At 36.4% G+C, this 27058-nt stretch overlaps 1 protein-coding gene across 3 annotated transcripts in view; it reads right to left on the reverse strand.

Annotated features, from left to right (window-relative positions):
- The window catches only part of LOC102691434 (beta-galactoside alpha-2,6-sialyltransferase 1), a 51855-nt gene that overhangs the window by 11957 nt on the left and 12840 nt on the right, over window positions 1-27058 (reverse strand). Inside the window, exon 6 of one of the 3 annotated variants that reach the window (XR_011191399.1) lies at window positions 18153-18236. The exons of 1 other annotated variant lie outside the window; for it this stretch is intronic. Coding sequence is in view for 1 of the 2 variants with exons in the window: in XM_069197339.1 (XP_069053440.1) it covers window positions 26793-26809 (17 nt within the window). In the remaining variant the exon portion in view is untranslated. Of the gene's footprint in view, window positions 1-18152; window positions 18237-26201; window positions 26810-27058 lie in introns of those variants that run through there. One more of the 3 variants, XM_069197339.1, reaches the window with a different exon arrangement.

The raw sequence follows: 27058 nt of genomic DNA on the forward strand, positions 1-27058 counted from the left end.
CTTGTGAAGAATAGTTTCCTGAAGATATACAGATATCAGAAGGAGGAGAAATACTGCATATTAAAATGATGCATGAACAAAGACTTCCTTCTGACACATTTTGGATAAGCAAAGATAGGAAAGAGAAAACATAGAGAAAAATGTGAAAACATGTTTATTTCCTTCATAGCGAATGGCTGCAATGTGTAATTATTTATGCCATATAATACTTTCTGGTATTGGCTTCCCTCAAAATGCTGTGTAGGTTAATTTGTGTCTTTAAAATGTCGTGTGTGTATGTTTGAGCTCTCAGATGGACTGACTGTACAGGGTATAGTCCTGCCTTCCAGCCAGTGCTTCCAGGATAGGCTCTGGGTTGCCTTGATTCTTATGTGGAATCAGGCTGCAAGAAGTAAGAAGCAGCACAGTGCTAGAGCCCCAGCCAGTAGAGATCCTAAGAAACCCAAATACTGTATATATAGCAATGTGCAGCCAACTAATATTTTTTTTAATCTCTTTAAACGATGTTGAATATTGTTAGGGTTGAAAAGAAGAATAAACAGTTTATGATACACGATCTTGACATCTGAATGCTCCCCTCTGTACATCGATGAACCATTTCCCTTTAGAAAGGGATTATTTTTGAATAGATACGGGAATAAGGGGCATTCCTGATAAATGAAGATTGATGGAATTTTGTTTTTTTTTCTTATTTCTCTGTTAAGAATAATGGTCCAGCTGTATTTTTATGACATTAAAACACAAAAATAAATCTTTTCTGCACTTGAAAAATAGCTTTGTCACTCCTCATGAAAAGGCGCTCCTTTGATATGAAAAGAATGCTGGGTTAGAAACTGGCTTACAGCAATTTAATACAAACTGTTATATAAGGTCTTAGTACTTACTGTAGGTAGTTGAATTAAGTATTTTCACGAAGCTTAGCAATGGAGATTGATGACCATCCCTTATCTACCTTATAATAATAATAATTGTTTCTCCTTATTGTAGCAGGGAGTTGAACTCATAACCTCGGATCTCTTAACCCATAAATCCCTTATACGCTCAGGGGCTTACCCACTACTCTATGTCTTCCCCTCTCTTTGTACCTACACCACCCTAAAAATAATTAGAACAGAAAAACAAAGAAGGAAAGACAACAATCATTTCACAATCAGAGCAATTAACTAATAATTGATTAACTCAAAATTCTTTAATGAGCTTATCTGATGTCTTCACTTGTCCTCGTGAACATCCAAGCTAGAGTAAGGCTTCCTGTGTTGATTGACTCTATGGCCAGCTGTGCTCTGGGTGCTCTCTCCATTTCAGCTGTCCCTCTCCACTTGATGTGTATTTAATAGTATCATCATTGCTCTTTTCTCTAGTATATTGTTAATATGTTTATTTTGTACCATTATGATATTACTGTACAAACATGTATCATTTTTCTTTTCTACTGTGGACACCTGCTATGAATTGTTGTTCTTGCTACTTGCCACATGTTTTCCCAAAGGTAAAATTTTAATTTTCCAGATATAAGTTCCTGAGTATATCAATGAAAGCAGCATTCTGAAATGTAAAGTGACTCCTGTTAATGATGGACATAAAGGTACTGGAAGTGGGTGCCCTGATAGTTGAATAAGATATCATTAAGGTGTTACAGGAAGGAACAAGCATTTCCTTTGCCTCTTTAGTACATAAGGTAACAGATTGCATATGGGAAATAAGTTTATGCTTTTTGAAATTAAAATACAATGTACTTAGGTTCTAAAAACTATTCGGCACCTTGTAGCTTGTGCTCTTCAAATTCTGAAAGCTATTCAAGCCACAGTACTGGAATGGGTGACCTCCAAAAAATCAAGTGCTGATGGTCCACCTGTAGAAGGCACTCCTCCACCTGAACCAGAATTTCCAAATCAACACCCCAGTATGGTAACCAAGGACACTGCACTGTAGAAGGTGCCATCCCTCACATTATGTTTGATTGAGGACCTGTCTGCTTGATCATTAAAGATTCTATGTCAGTTTCCAAAAGAGTTAGTGTTAACCTTGGTGTTGTAATTAATCAAGGCTCTGTGTTTGTACAATATGGCTTTTGAAATGCCCACCCCCTTAGAAGATCTGCTGGTGCATAATGGCTGTTATGAGAGTGATGAAAGATTAAAATTATCTTTAACAGCACATTTTTAAGGTCTCCAAGGTCTCTTGGATAATCTAATAATTAGTTTAACTTTGGTTTTGCCAGAACGACTTGTGCACGTAAGAAATACATATTTTTGCAGCTTTGCATAAATCACAGCTGCGTGGCGAATCAGGGTAAACCAGATTCTTCTGGGGCTAAAAACTCGTTCAATTGGCTGAACAGGTGGCCAGAGGCAGTTCTCTGAAAGGCAGCTGTCTGACACTGTTCCTGAGGCTCATTCTTTCTCTCTCAGACTAATTTTTGTTTACACTTGAAAAATAGTTATATACTGAGAGGCAATACAAAACGCAGAAAATAAGCATTGGAACGTATTTGTTACTACTCAGTACTTGGTATATAATTTAACTCTCAGTAGGGAAAACAAAAGAGGAGTAAACTAAGGGGTAGCTGCGAGGTGGAGATACAGTGGAGAAGGGACAATGCAATGGGAGGTGTTTTGTGTTTGATAAATATATCATATTTTCTTTAATGAAGGTGATTATGTACAGCTGTGTGATACTGAATTGTCATTATTTCTCCCAAATGTCACTTCATAATGTCTATTTTATAAAGCACACAATGATTTTCATCAGTGACTCATCTTTGCTAAAGAACATTTAAGCTGTAGCTTTTAACAGGTCTGCAACGTGCAAAATGCCTGCTATTGTCATGCAGCACTCCATAATTGAAGAATTGAGTGTATAGAATGAATACCTGAAGTATCTGTTCCCATACCAGACAGAGTAGCCTCTAGTTACCCGAGACTCTATAGTTTCACAAGAGATTACAGTTGACGTTAATCCCAAAGGTGCTCCATCGATACAGTCTCGGGAAATAAGATGGATCAAGGAAACACTGAAATCTACTGACACAGCAGAAACAGCTAGACAGGCTTTACTAAATGGGACACTGTTGTCATGGTTATGTCAAACCTGATGTCTGAAAAACCAGTTGAAAAGTGGAACCGACCGTGCAGCAGGGCTGCTTATTCACAAAAAGAGAGGAACGATGGTGGCAGCATATTCCTTTCCATCACACCACACTTCCCCACCTTTTTTGCAAACAATATATGCTTCTCCACACAATCATGACTGCCTCCAAGCCTGCTCATTCACAACCTGCCTACAGTATCTACTGCGCAGTATATAAACCCCTTTTATAAAAAATACAGTTTGGTTCCTGCTAAAGTCTCCTTGTCTTCAAATAGTATCTCCTCAACATGGGTTATTTTTCTGTACAGTATGTGAGTAGCTGTACTACTGTATATTATCTCTATTTTATTTATTTTTCATCAAGCATATTTCTTGAGGGAACATTCTTTTCAGTCAACTGATTTTGAAATAGCTATCGGGGTCATGATTATGTTTTCTTTGTAAAACATAAAAAACTTACATCTGCAATGTGACGTAAAGATTCAGTTCCTTTTGCACCCTCAACAGAATCCAGGCAGCCCAGTTCTGAGCACACTGACAGGTAACTGGAATTTCTTTAAGCAGTGCATTACAATAATCCAGCATCAGTACAAAAATATGGCCAATTCTGTCTGCATTTGATTGAGAAAAAAAAACAGGTTGGATCTTGACAGTATTTCAGAGGTGAAAAAATATTTTTTACCATTTTTTGCTACTGTTAAATTTGAGAAAAATACACCCCATCCAAGCCCGAACCTTCTCTAGACTTACACTTAGATGCTCAAAGGCTGCAGATGAGTTTGGAACTGCGGAGGTGTCGTCATCATAGCAGTGAAAACTAATACTGTGCTTCCTGATAATTACTTGTTTACACTTCATTGATAAAGAGTTGCTGTCTAATATTGTTTCTGAGCTCTTTTGTACAATACAAACATGCATGGCAAACACAGCTTCTGGTCTCTTATTTATAATAATAAAAAACTTTATCATTAGATACTTATGTTGTGGCAACAGGAATGTAGAAGTCAAAAAAGGGGTGCAAAAGAAAGAGAACCACTATCTAAAGCTAAAAAAGAAAGCTCTTCACCTAAGTGAAATGGTTTAAACGTTGCCTTGGATTGTCAGAAAAGGGATTAACCTTTTGGCTGTTTAGACAGGAGTTGCAGGTCAAGTTAATTAGGAACTCATGTGGGAGAAAAAGGAACTGTATGGAAATAAGACTATGAAACCACCTTTAAACTCTAATGTGACTGATCAGCTAGAGCAGTGGTTCTCAAACTTCTTCGATGAGGGAACCCTTTTCAGTCGAAGCTAATGCTGCGGATCCCCAGCAACCTTTTTCCTTTCTTTTCAGGATTAGCTATGGCAGTGTTCTACAAAAAACATTCTAGGACTGCTACTCAGAGGCAATTTAGCCAGTTAAGGAAGAAATTATCAATTGCTTTTGTTTTAATTGTAAGCATTGTATGAGCCCATTGCATTTATTTCAAGTCATTTATTATAATCACATGAGGCCAGCAGCCATATCACCCTGCAACTCACAAGTGGCAACCCGCAAAAGCTCAGCTCTGTCACGCCCTCATCTCACCGCATTCTCACACGGAGAACGTTGTGTTCTCTTTCTTCTTTTTTTCAGCATGGAATAAACCTATTACTTGTTCCTTTGCAGCCTACGCATGCTGACGCAGCTACCCACCTGAACTACAGAAGATACTAGGTTGAGTATCTCCAGAAATTGAGTTTGAAATCCCTGCTCTAAATGTTCATCTTCATTGTCTTGTCCTTTCTGTTGAAAACCTCTGTACCCGTGGTGCCTTTTTAAACATCATGGGAGAAGAGACCATTACATTGACCACTCTCTGTGCTGCAGGTGACCCCTATAATAATCTATTGATCATTTATTTGAAATAATGTCATGACAGTTTGTGCATTCCAGTGTTAAATCTTTTTAGATGGTAGAAATGGATCAATGGGTGCAAAAGTAGGTGCAGGTTCAATTCATTAGCTACCCTGCAGGGAAATTGGATAGCCTCGATAATTAGAATTAATTCCACATGGGACTTGATATCAGAAGATCATCTCTACCATGGTCTTAGAAACTGTAGGTTACCTAGAATCCAATGTTAGTGGATAGATTCTTTGTTTACACATATAGATAACGGTGTTGAGAAAAATGATCTGGATGTTTTTTCAACCAACATTTATATGAGGCTAAATGCTCCCTTTATTGGACACTTTGTTACTAGCATCAAAACTTAGAAGAGGTAGTTGATGATCTATGTATTTCTATATATTGTCATACATTGATAGATATCTACTGCATATTGATACACGAGCTGAAAAGAATCAGTCAATTTTCCTCGCATTGGAAGCTGTATGGTTTGAAGAACCCAAGAATAAGATACATACGCAGGCTGTGAATGAGCAGCCTACAGGCACTCAAAATGGTGTGGGAATATCATATTGATTCAAAATGCTCTTGAAATATGTTCATTAAAATTAAACAAACAAGAGTTAAGCAATGAGCAAGGCAATTGACAGATACATTACTGCTGGTCAACGGGTCAATTAAAGATGGATCACTCAACCTTTCTTATCTATTTATGATTATTCCTAACTATCCATTAATCCACCCAAAAGATTTATATATGGAATAATATTTTGTCACCAATTAACAGTATAAAGTACTTTCTTAAGCATTAAGCTTTATGTAGAGTGTATGTTGTATTTCTTTTGGCATATATTTAAAATGCATTGTTTTGTGTATTAAAATACATTGAATGCCTCAAATAAAATTACCCATATGAATGTCTGTCTATGCAGTATTTTCAAACAATACATTTAGAAATTGAAAATAATGGGAGACCACCAACAGCAGATAGGTGCTCAATAACAAGAAAGCTTCTTTTGCCTCTGTTGCATTATTTTTTAGGAAAATATTAACATTGCTATCATAGCCATCAGAATTGCTTTGGACTCTGATTAAGTAGCAGAATAGTGCTTGCATATTGTTAAATTCAGGTTTTGTAATTGTTTAGTATAAGACACCTACTGTAGGTAGTAATTGCATACAGATGTTTAATGTATTAACAATTTATAATGTACTGTGCATTTATTATACAGTATATCCATAAACCAAAAAATGCATTAATCAATGTTTTTTCAGAGCATATATTGAAAATGCATGGATAACGGGTTGCATTGTCTGAACAGTGTCTGAAAGATCAATCCAATATAGTGTACATATATTTTCCATTTGATGAAAATGGTCCAATTACGTATTGTCTATAAAATACGTTTTTCTGTCCAAAGACACTGAGTTTCCTATTAATAAAAAATGTTTAAAATATACTGTATTCTTTCATACCTCTGTTTATGACAGACAGATCGATCCAAACACTCTTCAGTTTGAAAGGCTGTAAGATAACATGAATCATAGTAACACAGGCAAGTGACAGCCATAATAAAAGGATTGTCTCAATAGGAGCTATGGTAGATATAGGCAATAACAAGCACAGCCATGCACATAATTAAGAATTAGGACATGGATAGGAGGGTGTTCTTTGCTTTTCAGATCACATGTCGTGCTTTTTCATTTGTCTTTCCCAGCAGAGGACAACGTATTGTATCACACAGCAAGAAGCACATATTATATACACTAGTTTCAATATGAAACTTATCACAATTGTCGCCAACGTTCACATTTCTAACAAAGGCTTGTGTTCCCTTTTGCTTAGTATGTTGCAGATGAGTCAGTATGTGTGTTTTCAAGTCAGCTTCACTGCTAATGTGAGACCAGTTGTAAGAATACAAATAAGTGCATCTACTGTGAGGTTTGTAAGGTGACTGTAATCACAGCTCCTTTTTCTCCATTATTCCTCAAAGAGCACAAGAGAATGTTAATTCTTTGGGAATATGTGATCTGTAAAGGGAACCCCAAAACACCCCACCATTGGGTGAGCAGTGAAATAATTAAATGCAAAAAGTGTTTTTCATCTAATCTATACTGTATATTATTTGTAGTAATTTGAAGAAGCAATATATAGGTCTGCTTGCATGTCTCCAAAACTGTCTACTTGTTTTATGCATAAATACCTACTAGCACTGAAGGGCACAAAAGCTGGAAAATAAGAACATGATTTTGGAATATACTTATCTGCCAGGTAGTGTATTTCAAACAAAGATTCCACCATGAAGACTTAATAATTCAGTCATCTGCACAGCAAGATACAAATGTTTGCCACAAAAAATTCTTATTGGTGTGCTATGTACTGTATCCAAGGTTATGTAGTAATGCTGCTGTATCTGTGTTTAATCATTGAGAGTTAAGCATTGAAATCCCATACATGAGTGATATCAGATGGGAGATTCAGGTGCAGTTTTTTAGATGGTATTAAATGAGAATCTACTAGCAGCTCATGCGATCTATAGCAAGGTTAGTGTCACAGATGTCGGAAGGGACGAACCGTGGAATGGCAGGAGAGCAAAAAAAGACCCTGTGCGTAGCAGTGAGACGGGGGTTAGCCCGGGCTCAGGTGTTCAGGAAATGCCGTATAGAAACCTATGCCTTCAGGCCACGGACGTGGGGCGACCTGTTGCTTGGTGGGTCTCAGGACATCCGAACCTCAATGCTGAGCGAGGAGGAGAGCGTGACCCGGAAATATATAGCTTCAGACAGAGACACACCGGAAGGACAGGCAACGCACAGGAAACTAGGGACAGGACAGAGTGGGAGTGCCCTCTAGCTGTAGAGGGCGTGACAGTTTGAAGCGGTGAGCCAATATAACTTACAAAGTGTTTGGTTAATGATACTGGCTAGAATTTTTTTCTTTTGTTGTAATGCAGTAAGGCAATATATTTTCTTTCTTTTGACATAAAGAATGATAACAATATAAAAGTGAGACATTTTACTAAATTCCAAATGTATTTTGGCTCCACACATGTACAAATGGTCCTAAGACTAAGGTATTTATGAATGGCACACCTGTTACTATCCAGATGCAGAACTTGGCTGTATGTTCAGTTCAAGTCACTGTCAAAGAAACTGAGAAGGCCAATACACTCCGGTACTTAAAACGTATAGGACAGTAAGCAACAAAGATAACTGGTTTTTAAAAACACTTGCTGGGTCTTAATTTGCCCATTGGGGAAACTCCTGGACATCTGCCTCATCTGTAGAAAATGAAATAGGGGAGCAGTTTAGCCTGATTTTATCCACAGAGACAATTGGAGTAGACATCTCTTTTGCTACCACAGCCTTTTATTTTTGCTTATAGCAAACTGCACAGCTATTTTTGTTTTTTTTTTCTGAATATGTGCCAATTTTTTTTTTTTACACTCTGAGAGTTGAGTTGTTACTTTGACTACTCAGAAACACTGAATGCAAAGGCTCCAGATTTGTTGACTGAAATTCAACGGCTCTCCCTTGCAGAGATGCAAGTTCAGAAATATATGAAAAATTCATGCATCTGTTACCTTTTAGAGCACAAGTTTCAGACCCCCTGGGACTGAAGTTTGCTCCAGATGAAGCAGCTGTTTACTTAATATATTTTCCATGCTACCAAATTAAATGCTTTTTTCCCTGACAAGGCTCCTGGGAAACTTCACCCAAAAAGAGCAGAGTGCTACTTAATAACTAAAATACTCGCCAAACAGTAGAAAATAAGTGCTCAATTGCTCCAGTCTGTCCAGGACTCTCCTTGCCTGATTTATTCCATCAGAGGTGATTGTGTAAAGCTCGCAGATTAAGTGTACTGCAACGGTACCATCATCCAACCACCAGGGGGCTCTGAACCCACAGGCATCTACCTCAGTTATTCAGGGAAGATTCAGGCTACCTAGACCTCGTCAACCAATCCCAGCACATATTCACCACCACGCCTCCCCTTCCCAGCCTAAAGCCTGGCTCTCTGTCCCTTCCCTGGTCGGTATTGTTTTTTTTTACGGCGAGAGGTGTTGCTTCTGCTCACCTCGAAACATTGTTCCCTTCCCTTGTGGCCCACTGATTCTTGCCTTGGTTTTGACCATGACTTTTGGATTCTCCCTCGGGTATTTCTTGCTTTAAGACCTTTTGGCTACCGAGCATACTGCTTGTTTGGACTTTGTATTTGGATACCCCCTGTTTAAATCTGTGCTCCAACTCTGGAGTTCCCTGGATCTGCATAGAGTCCATTTCTTACTATTTCCCTAACATGTACAGAATGTGTTTTTCTAGGAATTATTTCAGATTTACTACTTTGTACTGAGATCTTTGAGTCCAAATAGGCATGATTGTCTCCTGGTTCTTTTTTATTCAAAATGTGAAATGAGCTTAATTTAACCAATTTTATTCTGATCTTAAGCACTGGTGACTTTTTGTAATTTGAAAAACGGTAAAAACATTTCATGTGGAATTTTAAAAATTAAAATAACAAAATTACGTTATTAGATTAATTTTGCTTATTTTTAAATTGATACCATTTTCAATAAGTTAATCTAAACAATTTAAAAGAACTTCTGTCTTGCTTAGTGCAATTTATTTTAAATCACAAAGATTTAAGACTTTAAAGAATCCTTCTAGAGAATGGAAGTACAGTAAAGAGTTTATTAATATTGCTGTTATTTTCACATTATGCCCCTTTAAATTTGAGTATTTTTTAAATTGCAATAAAAAAACACCATTAAGCCTTTGCCTCTGCAAATCAATTCAATGTTAATTTATATTCAAATAAAAAAAATCAATATTTATTTAAAGCATTATAAATCACTTTATAACTAAGTTTGAACAAACTGTATCCCACTGTTGTGCAAAGAACTTTCGGATTTGAACCCAGTGTATTCAGTGTTCCCAATGTACCCAATTTACTCAACGTACCCGGTGTACACACTATACTCAATATTATACTCATTGTAATCGAAATCCTCAGAGTACTCAATGTACCCAGTGTTCCCAATGTAGTCAAACTATTTGATGTTCTCAATGTACCCGTTGTACTCAACATACAGTACATTACACCATGTGCCCAATGTACTCCATTGTGCTCAGTCTACCCCATGTATCCAATATACTTAATGTATTCTGAGTACTAAATATTCTCAATATACCCAGCGTATTCAAGGTACTCAATGTACCTGTTGTTATCAGTGTATGCAGTGTAATCGAAGTGCTCAGTGTACCAAATGTACCTGTCTTTCTCAATGTACTCAATGGACCCAGTGTACTGTATGTACTTGATATTCTTAATGTATCCAGCCTACCCACTATACTCCATATATCCAGTGTTTTCAATATACAGGACTCAATATTCTTGATGTACCCAATGTACCCAGTGTACTTAACGTACCCAATATACCCTGTGTTTAGAATTTACCCAATGTATACTCGAAGTATGTCTTTGCACATGAATTCAATGTTGATTTATATTCAAGATCGCTCAATTTATTTTATTTAAATCGGGTGTATCTTTGGATTCGACCGAGCTGTCACCCACTGTTGTGCAGAACCTTTGGGATTGAATCATATTCCCGCCCCGAAACAGAATTCATTTTTTATCTGAAAAAAACGTGAGCAGTTGTTAAATGAAGCAAGGTCAGCTCTGGTGATGTTCGACCTTCTCTTGTTTTCATGTGATAGTCATTTTTTCTCATGACAGACTTTGTGAAGTACCTGTATTCAACCACAAGGAAAGAATCGCCTGAGGCATGTACATGTGGATGATCAAGTGGATTTATATCCTTTAATGGTATTTAGTGTTTTCTAGACTCCAGGGGTCTCATTCTTAAATAGTCATTAAATACATTTAGTCTATCCGTTAAACAAAAATTTCAAGAAGACAAAGTCCTCTTTGACCGAGGTACATCTTTTCTTTGGTTATTATAACCTCATTGCTTGACTGGACCCGTATCAGTCTGAATACAGTCCCTAACAGGATTTATTTGATTACCAACAGAGATTAGTATGATCGATTCTGGACCTGGTAAAGAATAATTTTTCACTATTAAGACCAAATAGTTAATATTGTTTTCACTAAATGTATAAACACTGCTTTTGATAAAACCCATTAAGAACAAGCTACAACACCAAAGTGAAAAGAACTTTAATTTATTTGGTACTAAATTAAATGTAGATTTCTATCCAGTGTATGCATATTAACTCCTTGTTTTCTTTTAAATTTAAGCAATCAACTTTGTATGTAAATACAGTATGTGCTCCCATGCAGTTTTTGAATAACCTTTTCTAATTGTATCTTGGATTATTTAATCCCTAATAACTTTTTTTTAGGCAGAAAACGATCACCTGAGAAAATGTCTGCCTCCTGAATGTTTCTTTTTTAAGTGAAGCAACTGGCATTAAAACTTGCACTTAATTTCTTCTTAGTGTGCTTTCTTGGTAAAGTACCAGCATTTTATGTTAGTGACTTTTTCTAACTCAAGGCTTTTTATACTTTTAATGTTTTATAAAGTGTTTTTGCCTTAGTTAAATGTGATTTGTTGTCTCAAAGTTACATTTGTGTAGTCTGTATTCTTGTCTGTAGTTTTTGTATAATAGTTGCTATTTAGTAAATATAGACGTGCATTAATGTGCTTGCAGGGCTTTTAAGAAGGCTCAATTAAATGTTTTAATGAGATATTCCTGGCCCTTTTTAAATATATTTTTTTGCTTCACATAATAAGTTTCTTTTATTTTGTTGTATGATACTGTATGTAGCAGAATGAGCTACAAATATACTTAAATGTGGATTTTATTCATGGGGAAAACCCCCGAAGATTTCTAGAACCAAAGGAAACGGTTTCAATCTTTCTCAAGCAGCATGTAAAATTAACACTCTGCTCTGATAGTGTTAACAGTGGGTCTGGTGTTCTGCAGTCCCTCTCGGAATATTACAGAATTAATAGTAGTTTTATTTAGTATTCAGACCATCCTTTTGGGTTCTCTTTACATTGAGAGATCTTGACATGGAATACTGTGGCCAGGAAGTGTTCAACACCCCTGTTGTAAAATCTCAGTTTTGTGATTTCTTCTCATTTTAGAGTTTTTGAAATGTTGTCAATATAAAGTATCTAATAGCATATTCCTACAGGTGCTTGGTGTTAATTAGATTTGGCTCTAATTAAACCGGTTCATTATGCTTTATCTTAAAACTAGAATTCTTTTAGGAGCCAAGCATATGAAGACAGTGTTGGAATGTTTGATATTTACTCTCATCGGGAAATCTGTGTATGTACTTTAATCTACCAAAATCAGTGCGGCATGTTTTGCAAACAACTCTGTTAGCAAAACAATTAATGTCTATAAGTATCTATTAGCATTTTAATTAGGTCTGCATTTCGAGTCATGGTTTAGTTTGTATATTATAAATGATTTATCATAAAGCTCCAGATAAAATCCATGTAATTAAAAATGTTTTAATATACTGGTTTGTATTTTATATGCATATATTTTATTTATCTTGCAATATGCATTTTGAGCTTCACAAACACAAACCACCTTCTTGGTTTGTATAAAGATAAATTAAACTACATCATAAAGCATACAGCCCAAGGCTGACAGGAAAATAGAGCCATCCATCAAACAAAGGCTACTTAAACAACTTGTCAGAGTAATATCAGAGTACCTTAATGCAGTCTGCCACTGTTTAAAACTTTCTATGGACCATGACTGTGAGATGTACTTGAACCATAAAAATAAAATAGCCTTCATTTGTAGACATCCAATAGGTTAAAAAATGTCAAGTTCAATTATAATTCTTCTTTAAGCACTGTAAGACAGAAAAGCGATTGACTTAAATCCTTCTACTGGCTTTCCAAAAATCTAGTAACCTTTGTGGAATTCCAATATACAGTTTTTGACTGCAGAGTTGACCACCAACTTTAATACAAAACACCTCCTTCATTCAAAGCAAAGCCTAGACGGTATTAGACATTTGAATTCTTGCTTACAATTCGCATATTTAACCTTTTATAATTTGTAACTATTCTTATTCATAGTTGTATCAGATAGAATTCTTTCAAGAATCTTTCTATCTCCATTGTATTTTCCCCAAACAATTTTTCAGTATATACAGTACTAATGAAACAGTGACAGAATTCATCCCCTTTTTTCTTACTTGGTCTGCTTAAATCTGCAAAAGCTGAAGAACTTTGAAAAGTGTTAATGTGGTCCAGGTACTGCAATGAGCTCCACTTGTTGGAATGATAACCTGTAGGCACTATGGCCTTCCAAGACTGGAGTTGTGTATGACTGCTCTAGCCCTGGGTTTCCCAGTCCTGCTCCCAGAGCACCTCTCTTCTAGCTTTCAAACCAGTAGCCAAACGCTTCATTAGCCATTAAAAAAACCCAGTCGGACCAGCCTGTCAATTTTTAACTGTTCCATATACACGGGTCATTGTCCCATCCACTTCAGTGGGAAACAGAACTGTATGTCAGCTTGGTTTAAAAATGTTGCTGTCCTGTAGTTTTGGACACTGTCACGATCGCTACTCCTCCTCTTAAGGGCGCTCCAGCCCTTCCTCGTTCTACCTCATTCCCCACACCTGTCCCTTATTCCAGCCCCTCTTTAGTTCCACCTTAAAAGCCAGGCGCAGACGTCACCCGAGGCTTCTCATTGAATCCCGTTTCATGAGAGCCAGGGGTCCTGCTGCATCTGGCTCCGTTATGCTTATAATTTTCTGTTCCTGATCCCCCTCGCCGGTTCCGACCCGGTTCCTGTTCTCCACCCCCCAACCCCCATGGGTTTCTGTCTTTGTTTCTGATTACCCGTTTGGATTTCCTATATGGATTGTTTGCCCCAGACTCACTTCCCCTGGACACGCCCCCTTGTCTCCATCCCTTCTCCTGCATGATTTTATTCCTACTGTGTCTTCACCAACCGGATCATGTCGTCTGCATAGGGCCCTGAAAGAACTGCTACGCGACAGACACAGCTCTTCACTGTTTGTCTGTATAGGTGATATACAGACACAGATAGGAGTAATACTGTGTGGAACATTCCCAAAACCATTCTCGTTGCTGCAACACTTGCCGGCTTAAGTCTTCCAAGGCTCAGGAAAAGTAAACCTTAGTATAAGAGGGGTTTTGAAATCATCCACCTTGCATAGAGTTCACGCTCATTTGTATCTTGTCAAGCAGTTTAAGATGAGATTCAAACATAAAGATGTGTTTTAATAAGCCTAGTTAACGAGCTTGATTGGAATTAAAGCCACAAGATATGGGGAACCAAGACTGGGTTACACTGCTCTAGACAATGCGGTGAAAGCAATGAAAAAGCAAAGCGACCAGAACATCTGGACAAAGACAAAAGTATAGAATTTAAATCAAGGGATGCTATGTTAAAATCGTTCAATGCACTAATAAGACTTCATTTAAAATATTGTGTGCAATTTTGGAATCAGTCCAGAGAAACGTAACCAGATAAATCATCCAGTTTAAAGAAATGTTCCTGCAGGCTAAAAAAAAACAAATGTTTTTAGTAAAAGAATGAAAGTGCAAGATTTTTTTAAATGAAAGATTAGTCCATGATATGACATGACCTATTGAAGTATTGAAAAACCTCAAAGGCACTAACCAAGTCAGCCAAACAAATGTCTTCAAAATGAACAGTGACGCATGAACCAAAAAGGCGTAAGTGGTGCAAACTATGGAGACTCTTCTTCACACAAATGGTTGTGGGAGCCTTAATTTGAACTATTCAGCTACGTCCTTGGAGCTGATAATTGATGGATTGATTTGATTTTAGGTCAATGAGCAAACGGCAAGCAAATGAACTAATATACCAAACAGTCTCCTCTCGGTGGCAGAGATTGGTAGGGCCCCACGCCCCAATTCCCAATGCAAGCAACAGCACATCCGTATACCCACTGACACTTGGTTTATTACCACTATCATCCAGCAGCACATCATGGATTTCCAATAACTCCTAGATCTTTTTAACAAGAGGCAGATTTAAGAGCAAAAGCGAATATGATAAGGAAAATATCGTTCTCCTCCTGATACATTAAGAAATATTTCAGACCACCAGCTGAGACAGAATTAACATGTTTGAAAACAACCATGACACAAATTCTGAGCTAAATTCAGGATATCATCCAATAGCCCAAAAACATGTAATAGAGGAATTGTGTTGGTGTTAAATCAGGACACGGGCTAAAACTCTCCAAACATTTTTTTTCCAAGGACATCAGATTTTGAAGGGACAGTTAATGCTTCACCAAAATGTTAACGGTGCATAAGGTAGATTGATTCAAATGAGAAAACTGCTAAGATTGATTGGACTATAATTTGCAAGTTTAAAATGTGCTACTTTAGATATGGCTTGAATACAGAAAGCAGTTCCTCGGGAACAGGAAAAAAAATCCACTGATAAAGAAATGTTTAAAAATCAGAAAGCCTAAAGAGAGCTCCCTGCTTTGTTCTCAGTAGGCAAGACAGGCAGTCGGTAAGCCTTAATCAAGCATAAGAATGCATGCAGACAGCATGATAGTGCAGACCATAACAAGCACCATTGTTCCAAAGTGTGCACTGTACATAATGTTAAAATAAATAGTTAAAACCTTTACTGTTACTCAATGTCAATATGATTGGTGCCCCTGGCAGTTTGAATTGAAGCTCTCTCTTAGAAGAACTACTGGAAACATGTCTGGGAGCCACGTCCATCTACTTCTCATTGCACTGAGACATGCATGAGAAATAAACTACTGTAGTTCATTTCATATTCAGCCCTCCACTGTTTCAGTAATAGAACTTAGGCTTACATTTGTGCATGCAGTGGGGATATAGTATTCTCAGTAGTCACAGCTTCTGCAGTAATGGCTGATATAGTATTACCTTAACTTGCAGAAGAGCACGGTCATTTGAAATACCATGGCTTGATGTGGATTCGTACTTGCTGAATATGGAACTTTATTGATCATGTCCAGTATGTATTAAGCCAAAGTATTTAGCTGTCTTATGTCCCAGTATTACCTTTACATGTGGCTCCAAACAGACTTTATACAGTAGTAATTTAAAACCAATTTAAAAAAAAGCAATTAACCCCATAGATGTCCACATCCTATTTGTTAAATGGGATTTTGCTTCTGAACAACATTTTACATTGGAGCCTGATCAATGCACATAATTACCATGGCATAGTCTTTGGCAGACTGACCCGATCAAAGGCAAAATCTGATCATACCTATTTACCAATGTATTGTGTCACAGCAGGGAAGAGGTTTTTCAACACCCTGTGAAGATCTTGGTCTGCTAGACTAACTGAAATATGCAAAATATTACACAAATTATAACAACAATTACTACAATAATACATAAGGAATAAACTGATGGCCCTAAATTTTTGTTTTTGTCGTGTTCATGGACCTAAGCAAATGTGCAAATAAGTCTTAGTCGTCAACTTCTCTTAAGTATTGTAGCATAATACAAAGAATTAGCTGCATAATAATTTTAGAAGAAATTCTATATCACTAAAAAACATGTTTTTCTAATGCCAGTTTTAAATGATCAAATACATAGCCTCAAGCTTTTAATAAAACCTTATCATTACTAATTCTATTTTGTTCCTACTGTATTTCCTTTTAATATTTTAAATTCCAAAGTTATTTCCCTTCTGATCGTGGTGTTGCTAGATACTGACTGTTTTTTTTTACTGAGCCTTGTGACAAGCATTCAAAATTAAATGGATTACATTATAACTCTGTTCCTTGATTATTTTCCATTGATTTGCAAATTTATTTTAGGGGGACTTCTCCACAAAAGAAAAAAAAATGCTCACTTTGAATTTCATACACCATACTTAAATATTTGGAATTTTCAGGTTGTTCCTTCACACAGATCTATGCAATAGCATAATTTGGGATTTCAAAATGCAAAGTATTAGAGTATACCGTTAAAAGATGCAAATCACTCAACCTTTTAGGCACAGAACCTGTTACAAATTCATTCATACTCACTTGAAAACGTTAAAGCTCAATTTAGAAATTACGTCATGGATTGATTTTGACTGATTACAGCATAAATGGATCCAGCAAAGCTATTGGAAATGTAAAGGGCAGATGTGAAATTCTTGACTCGGAAAGTGCAAGTTGTCTTCCTTAACAAACGTGATAAAATAAAATTGTTTCTGTTCTGCCAATCATAAAATAATTTAACAAAAAGTCACAAAAAGATTAATTCCTTTTCTCCGTTTGTTTCAGAATCAACAGGCAATTAACTCAGGATTCAAATTGAAAAATCATAGGTTGCAGGTACTAGAAACACTTAAGGAAAACAAATCATCAGGGTGTGGTGGCATTCTACCATCTGTATTTGAAGAAAAAAGATGTTATTCGAAGACTGTTAACAAAGATTTTCCAACAGTCACTCAAGACAGAGGTAACACCCACTTACTGGAAAATGATAGTCACATTCATCCAAAATAATAGTGACAAAACTGAACAAAGTAATTATAGACCAACAAGTATTACTTAAATTATGCGCAAGGTTATGGAAATTCTAGGAAATTTTCTTGAGAGTTAACTTCAGGACATGACAAGGTTTTAGTTCACCAATGCCATTAGAAAATTCTGCATCTAGGAGAAACTTCTCAAATTCTTGTTCTTCACTGAGGAATGTTGACAATAAAGACTACATACAGTAAGTGCTGTTTTTTTAATTAAAAAGTGAACTGTTACAAAGCGAGAGACTCAAGTTTGGAAATTAGAGAAAAGTCTGAGAGACTGTTTTGGGAAAGACTTTTGTGATTTCTTCTCTGGCCAGTAAACAGTGTAGGAACTCAACCATGATAGTTATGCTTGTTGACCCAGACCTGTTTATTTTCTAAGATCCCGTTATGACACACCCACGGGTATGTCACAAGTGTTAAATGACCTTTATCACTCAAAAAAATGAAGTCCGAAAATTTTCAGACTAATACATTAACATGAAGTCAGAAATATACATTGAATAGAATGGGTGAGAAGGAACAGAACTTGATTTGCCTAGTCTTTCTCATCCCCTTCGTGCTTCACTCCAGTGGGTCCTTAACACTTCAGTAGCGTCAGTAGCTCCCCCCAATACCCTAATGAATGTGATAGAGGGAGGAGTGTATTAGCAATTATTTGGCATGACTCACCTGACTGAGAAAATGGCAGTGTGACCATGAGAATGACCAACTCCCCCTCCCATTCATTGTTGAGTGGAATGAGCTAGGGAGCTGCTGCAAGAGTTCAGATGGAGTGGTGGGAGGGGTTCAAGAGAGATGGGAAAAAGGAAGTCCAAAATGAGAGAGATACAATACATTAGGATATAACCTTTCTCCAAAATGTCTGTTCTCTATTTGATCTTAGAGGATAAGTGTGTCTTTCATTTGGAAACAAGTCAACAACTATGAATCAATAACATGTATTAAAATGTAGACAGTAGGTTTTTAAATATTTAGTTTATTTTTGTAATTCCATCAATAGGAAATGGTTTGGCATTATAACTGTTAAAGTACTGTATATAAGTAAATGTTACATTTCACTGCACTTGGACCTATATACTGTAACTAAAATCATCCATTTGTAATTAAAATCCTGCAAAAAGATTTCACTCGGACACTTGTTTGTAATATCTGGATTAATCAAAAGATGAAGAGCTGTTTTTTTCTCATCCTCTTTATTCTTCACTCCACTAGATCCTGGAGCCTGAACTGTTGCTTTGTTTCTACTCATTTTAAGGTTTTTTGTAAAAACCCATAAAATGCGCATTCATGCAACAAGGGAAAATCAAAGAATTTCAGGTGGGTGGATTAACAAAGTCTCTGCCTTTGGGATTCAGTGGAATAAGAAGCTCTACACAAATGCAAGGAATGTTTATTTAAATAAAACATTGCTTATATTTATAATCATGAGATGACCCCTGTGGCACCCCTTCTGACAGTGGAAATGTGTTGCAGTGCTGGAACTAATTGAGTTGTGCATAACCCAGCCAGAGATATGAGCTGAGCATTTGAATGCTGCTGTGTAGTTTTAATTGTAAAAGATATAGCAAAAAACGAATCTTTATTCCATACCACGGGGTACATGTGAAGCATAATTGTAGAAGATTTCTGAAACGTTATATAAAAGTTTGAAAGTTGCAGATATAGCAAGAGACATAACGCTAAAATATCTTCTAAAATATCATTGCTGGGATTCCAAGGATTTTCAAATTTGGATGGGTCTTTCAAATACCACTTTAACCGAATATTTTAAGTGAATAAAAAATTACCTGGAGAAGAAAAGTAATTGAAAATGAATTTACAAGATGATTTAGGAATGGATTTGATTGTTCTAGGCTCAAATTTTAGTTTGAGGATCATTTTCAAATTTGATGAAAGCAGGGCTTTAGAGAACGTTTGCACGATTGCTCAGTTTAAATCCAAGCTAGGGTTTGGGTTAACATTTTCCCAGTATTTAGACAATTGTTAACCTCACGGCTGTAATTTAGGGCCCATGTAAACTTTAGGAAGAGTGATAAATTTCTCCCATATTCATTTTTGTTTTTGGGATAGATATGGGTGCTTATAATGTATTGCATAGTTCAGAAACTGCATTCCAAAACTGAAAGAAATTAAGTGTCAAGAAAATGCGTTCTATTTGGTAAACTCTCTCAGTGTCATTTCAAGTAAAATAAGTGTAGATGCTGTTAAAACTGGATTGATCTTATAACCCTAACGCTAGTGTAGCCAAAAATATAAGGTGATTTAACTACAGTTTAAGAAACATTTTTCACAGGATTGAAAGTTTGCCCATGAAAAAGTATATCATTGACCAAAATGAATTTATAATAGGTTTTAGGAAAGTTTTAGGTTTATTAAGGCATATTTGAGAGTCCTAGGCTCATATTTTTATGCTTAAGGAACATTTTCAAATCTGATGAATGGAAGGCTTCAAAGAAGACTGCAGGATTGCACTGTTGAAACCCCAGCTTGGGTTAGGCTTAGCATTCCCATACTAAGACATTTTATATGCTCAATACTGTATTTTAGGGCCCAGGGGAACTGTAGGCTGAGTGATAATTTGCTACTAAATGCAACTTTTTTTCCCCCAGAGACCTTCTGATGCCTATTTTGAATATTGCAGAGTTCAGTAATTGAAATCCAAAACGGAGTCAGATCAAACGTTTTATGAAAACCTGCTCTGCTGGGAAAATCGTTTTAATGTCATTTAACATGTAACTAGTTGTATAACTCGAGTCAAAATTGAATGGTTCTCGTAACTCATACCCTACATTGGTGTGAAGAGCACGCTCATTTCAATATAATTTTTATGGCATTTATCAGCTGATTGAAGATTTGCTAAAGAAGAAACATTATTGAAGGCTTGCAATTGCCAAGAATAATTTTTTCAATGGCTTTGATTGATTTTGATATTTTTTGGTTTGAGGAACACTTTCAAATCTGATGACTGTAGGGCTTCAGAGACAGATTGCGGGATTGCTTAGGGTTAGCATTCCCACACTGCTTAGACATTTTTTACGCTCAGTGCTCGATTGTGTCCTGAAGAAAGATACAAGATGTTAACTTTAAGTCCTTTCTGCATGACGATTATACTTCTAGGCAACAGGGGTTTATGGCAGGAAAGGGGGTTAACTGATAAGGATTCCAGATGCGAGCTAGGAGAGCTAGGGAACCCCCTGGGGACTTAATCCCTGACCATTTGGCCAAAAAGCTGTGAACTGGCCAAACACGTGACCTCCCCTTTACCATAATAACAGTGACGTCAGAAGCGGAAAGGAAAGGATATATAAACCTAAAGTTCGTACCAGCACTTTGAACAATACTTTGGTTTTGTTGTTTCTTGTGGGAAACAAGACTTCCGCTTTATTGTTCCTTGCATGCAATAAACTCATCTGTTTAACTTCACCTCGGGATCCAGAAGAGGTTTTAGGAATGGATTTTATTGCTTTAGGCTAGATTTTTGGTTTGAGGAATTTACATTTACAGTACTTACAGTACATTATATTTGGAATACTTATTCCCATAGTTGAATGTTGTGGAACATAACAGATAATAATAATAATTGCTTACGCTTATATAGCGCTTTTCTGGACACTCCACTCAAAGCGCTTTACAGGTAATGGGGACTCCCCTCCACCACCACCAGTGTACAGCCCCACCTGGATGATGCGACGGCAGCCATAGTGCGCCAGAACGCTCACCACACATCAGCTCTCAGTGGGGAGGAGAGCAGAGTAATGAAGCCAATTCATAGATGGGGATTATTAGGAGGCCTTGATTGGTTAAGGCCAATGGGAAATTTGGCCAGGACGCCGGGGTTACACCCCTACTCTTTTCAGTTGAACACTACGTGCCTGATAACTTTCTTCTTGTTACGATAAAGTAGAGGTATGTGACTTTTCATTTTAATATAACCTGACCATTCCCTCTTTTGGTCCCCTTCCAGAATAATTGCAGGTTTTAAACTTACCCATGAGTATAGGACCCGTTTTCTGCATGTTTCTTACTTCCTGTAGAATCACTTGGCAGGATAAATTACAGAAATTATAAGAAAATGAACACATGAATAACATATCGGTCTCTGAAGAATAGCTTTCTATTAAGGTAAATGTGTCATTTTGAACCATCTAATTTCTCTGTATTGGGTGGGTAAGTGTGGGTACTGGAATTTATATAAATTATTGAATATGCAGCTATGATCAGTATGCCTACAATTTTTTAACACTACCCTCTATTTGAGACCCTTTTTACTTCAAGACTAAAAGTTATTGAAATGAAAGTGCGCAATATTGGGGCAGTTAAAAAGAATAAGAACTAAATGCCACCCACCAGCTATTTTATTACAGATGTTTCTGAAAAACTATAGACATAATGAAGACATTATAATGAGGCACAAAGGCTGAAAGCAAGCTGAATATTGCTTTTTTTCATTAGCAACTGCAAAAAAGGATATTTTATTTTCCACAAAGGGAAAAATGCAACAGCATTGGTGCCACTTGTGTTTGATTGGCAAAAGACTCGCATACAGAGCAAAAGGCTTCAATGTATCTTTGTGTTTACCTGAATGAGTTGCCAGAAAGGGTAGCTGTTGAGACTATTTTCACTGAAGGATGCTAGAACTTAATTGACACACAGCTCTTAGTCATAAAGGGAGAGCCTAGGTTATGTTATTACCGTAGGTGCAGAACCATGAAAGATACCATCTTATTTATTAGTCAGCACTGATGTTGATATGGTCCTGTTGTAGTTTTACATTTAGTGGGGCCAAAGCACACCTCCAGGCAGCAGGGGGGCTGTATGAATGAAAACTATAAGCATCTTTAAAGATGTTTTTTTTCCACAGGTGAGCATTTCTGACATTAAAAATTAGTATTTTATTCTATTTTTGGAATCCCTTGATTACCCATCACTGATCAAAAGGGTTTAAAACATTTTATATTACAATGTAGTAAAATGTGGATACTGAATAAAATACATAGTATAGACTTTATCAACAGGAGCCACTTGATCTCTTGTCCTGTTCGAAAATAAACACTCAAGGAGGTGAAAAGTTGTAACAAATCACTTAACTAAAGTGTTCTCTTATGACATACTGTAGATAGTGATGTGTTGTGATTGTTAGAGGAATTCAACTGCATTTATGCAGGATACTTTCTTGGCTGTTCTGTGGCTCACTGGTGGTTCTGGGGGATGCCAAGATATATACAGTATATATCTCGTTACTATTACAAGATAGATAGACTGGTGACCTCGGAGTGTGAGAAGTAAAAGAAAACAACAAACCCACTGCTGCTGTGTCAGGGACACATTTGTTGTTTACACAGAGGTGTACCTGGTCAAACAGGATCATCCAGTAATATGATAGAAATCATGGAAATGATTAATGATGGAAACAGTTATGGGTTGTTAGTGAAAATCTGGTGTTTGGTGAAGAGTAAGAGCAAAGAGCTAAGTAATGTAAATGAACATTGCATGTGGGCAGTTGAATATTCAAGTGCCTTGTAATTAATGAATACAGAGAGTGAAGAGCTGATGGGAAGATCTAGTAAATGTGATAAGCATGTGCAGTGCTTGGTGACTAATGGAAACAGAATAAAGCTAGTCAGAAGATCAAGTAACTTGTATAAGCAGATCCAAGAGAACAGCAACTGGGAAGGTAGAGGACCTTGCAGTGTTCTCTGTGAGGGGAGCAGAGAGAAAGATCCGAGAGGAGGTCGGAAAGAACAAGGATAGACCACTTAAAATGTGAGAAGAAAAGGTGACACACAGGCAGTAACAGATCGGAGGGTGGTGACCATCCCAGTTACACAGCTACTTTTCACATTTTAGACCCAGTGATATGAAATATTCATCTACAGTAGTTCTTCATATTTAATTTTCGACTGAATTTTAATGAAAATTAAATGTTACATTTTATTAAGAAACTCAGGAAGATTTTTTTTTCCATTTAAACCTGTGAAAAAAGTCAATTTGTTCCAATTTTAATGACAGATAAGTTTTAGATTTCCCACGTGAAATGGAGAAACAAGAATGATGCGATTCCTGCCAGCCGTTGGTTGAATGCAAAGAAAATCAATGTTTGGTTTGATTTTGGTTGGAGAATTAAATCTTCCATAGCAAAGCAACAACTTTTTAAATCCTCCTCAATTGTCATATTCTCTCTTTAAAAAAAAAAATGTGTCATGGGGGGACCGGGGCTGTGCAGCAGCCTGAATCAAAACTTAAAATGGAAGAATTTAAAGCCGCTTTGATTAAGGAGAGAACTCTACTGGAATATATTACACCCACCATAAGAACTCCGATTTGAGACTTCCTGCTACAAAAAATGTGTACTTTGTTTAGATGGAGTTCTATGAACAGCTATTAGGATGGGCCTCTGTGGTACCACTTGCAAAGTTCAAGTTTAAACACCAAAAGAGGCAGAGTACACAAACAACAATTACAAATAAGCAAAATCAGAAATGAGAGCTCGGAGCTCGTTTTAGGTACAGTGCTGTAAGTGATGTTAACGGACAATTATAATTTAAATGGATAAACTGCTGCAGCTCTTCAAGAAATGACCTGGTGAAGGTCTTGAATACCTAATCTGCCCTAACCTATAATGTTATTAGAGAATTGCTGCGTTGCTTAAATCATACTGAAAGCCATAGATCCACTGTCATCTTTATTAGTTATACGGGAAAAATAAAACATTCTAGTTCTATGTCTGTAAGTAGTTTCACATACAGTTTTAGCAGCATGTTATCAGGTCCTGAGCTGTTATTACATTGCAAGGTGTCAGGAGGTGTCAGCAGTAATATCCTTATGAAAAAATGTACTGGAAAATGACAAGCTTGTGCACAGCAAAATGTTTAATTCTTGTTCTGTCAGGTCTCTGTCAGAAAGAAGCACTGATGTGAATGAGCCAGCATTATGTTTTATGAATGCTATCTATTGAGCTTATAGTTGGTAGGACATTAATTATGCTCATGTACAATGATGTAAAATTGATTCCGTATGCTAAGACATTTCAGCATTTCAACGGCAAATTAATTTGTCAAAACATCTTTGAGTTCTTTTTAGCAATTTCCCATGGCATTTTTAATCTGTATGATACAGAAAACGCTCCCAAAAAGTGTCAAGCAGATTGTATAAAACACAGCAGTAATGTTTTCTCGCCTACATACTGTACCATCTGTCATGACCTTATCTGAGACAAAAGAGTATTCATAGTAACCCTGCAGCTATCTTTTTAATAATGCATTTTTGTTTTTCTTTAAAGATGCCGACTTAAACATTTTAAAAGGTGAAAGCTGCAATATAAAGGTTATGTCTACAATGGCCCACTTCCTGACAGCACTGGTTTACAATCCACAGAGCAAAAGCTTCTGAAAAATGTTCTAACCGTTTTATCTAAAGCATGGTTACAGGGGACCCAAAGTCTATCCCTACAAGCTGTCACGGATATCACTAATCAGACACAAGTCCAGCAAAAACAAATCAAGCAAGACAATGGTAATAATATTGGCTCCTGGATTTAAATGTACTACATTTGCTCTTATAACACTCAGGAAATGTTGTGGAGCTTCCTCAAATAAAGGCTTCTTGGTAAGGTCTGTGTTTTCTACTCTTTTTAACAATTAAAATAATTTTAAACTTTATCATGTCAACATCATGGTGACAATTAAATCATGCTGTGTTGGGAATATTAAAGAATTATCCTTTTACCATTACTTAATCATACAGCTCATTGTAAATGTGTGCCAGGTATGACTGTTTCCAAAAAAAATGAACTAAGCATACATTTTTGCAGAGCAATGACAAAAAGTTATAGAAGCAAACAAGGAAATCAAGGCATAAGTAACAATCTTTGTTTTCTCACCAAAGAATCTTTAAAAACCTGCCATGCTTTAAAAGTACCATATAACCTACTGTAACAAGTTGTCTTCAACTATAATCTGGTTTGAAAGCTATTTATGAAAAAGTTACAAAATCTTTCAGAACTATACAGAAAAAACATTGATTTGTTCATGGTTTCTAAAATCTTACAGAATTTTCCAACTCAAAATGGGTTAATTACCCATAATAAGAAACACTTGGGCTCAGATGTCTCTGCACTGTTTACTTTAACCACTGGAGGGTAGAATGAACTTCTGTCCTTTCATTTTCCTTTTAATTACAGCTTGAAGCAAGAAGCAGATGCAGTATCCAAAACTACCTGTCAGTTACAGCAATAAAATGCTTTAAACTCAGCTAATAACACATCCCTGATAATAATAATATAATAATAATAATAATAATAATAATAATTGCTTTTTGCAAATTGCTGTCTTCAAAACGATGTTCTGTACTCATCTAAAGATGAATTAAGGAGAAAAGATATTGGATTGACATGGTAACTTAAAACACATTTAATATTTGTTGTAGAAAAAGTGTATCCTTAACTTTTGCTGCCTAGCATTTAAGTGTGGAAATACTTAAAATATTTGGAAACATTTAAAATAATCCATTTTAATGGTATAATGATACCTACACACTATTTTATTAGAATAAGAGCAATCACTCAAGGTCATTTCCACTATGCAGCTTTCAAATTTTATCTAAACATCCAGTTAAATGTATCGCATAGTGTTTATTCATATTTAAAACCTAATTTAAACTGTTACAAATAAAAATATATGGTTTGGCAACTGAAGATGTCACCCGTATGATTTCACTTGAAACTGGTTTAGCAGACATTGTTTTACCGTAACATGGTATGTCAGAGTTCTGTCAATATGACAGAGAACATTTTAAACAGTGATGTTCTGTTTCAGCATTTTATTAAAAGTGACACCCGTATGAAACCAATTCCTTTGGGTCATTATCTGTCCTACATACTGTATAATGGATGTAAATGGCATTTTGGTTTAAATTTGACAAGACATTAGATTAAAATGTATCTTGTTCCTTATAGTGTTTATACTATATGATGCACTGACTGGAGTCATTGTTTCACACAGCTTCTAGGCATAGTACACTTTTTTTATTTTATCTGAAGTGATAGGCTGAAAATAATCCAGAACTGATGAAAAAACTCCAGACAAGCAATACGTAGCTCTTTTCAAAAGTCAGAGAATTAATAGTAGTGACATTACTCTTACCCTCTTGGGTATAATTCTGCTTACAAACTTTTTTTTCATAGAAAATGCCATGGTAACATTTTTTCATTAACTTTCTTTCCATCAGTGATTGAGGCAGTTGTTCTTTTTCTCTTGGGTGATCAGCTTGGGAGGCACGAGGGAGTGATTGTAATTAATTCGGAGCTAAAGCTCAAGAAAAACTGCTTTCTGTGAACAAATGTACAGAATGCTTTATAGTTAAGGTGGAATAAATTGTTTTCTTATGAATCCTGAAGTTAGGTTTACAAATGAGCAAAAAAGATCAAGTGATATACTGTAGGTAAATGAGTACATTTTCTGTACTAGCCAGGGATCAGAAGGAAAGGAAAACAGTTGGGATGACAAAGAAAGCAAAAAATGAGACACCAAACAAGTCATCTCATCTTTACCTGAGCAAATAAAAATGCCTCTGTTTTG

This window comes from Lepisosteus oculatus, chromosome 13 (assembly GCF_040954835.1).
Source record: "Lepisosteus oculatus isolate fLepOcu1 chromosome 13, fLepOcu1.hap2, whole genome shotgun sequence".
Lineage (NCBI taxonomy): Eukaryota > Metazoa > Chordata > Actinopteri > Semionotiformes > Lepisosteidae > Lepisosteus > Lepisosteus oculatus.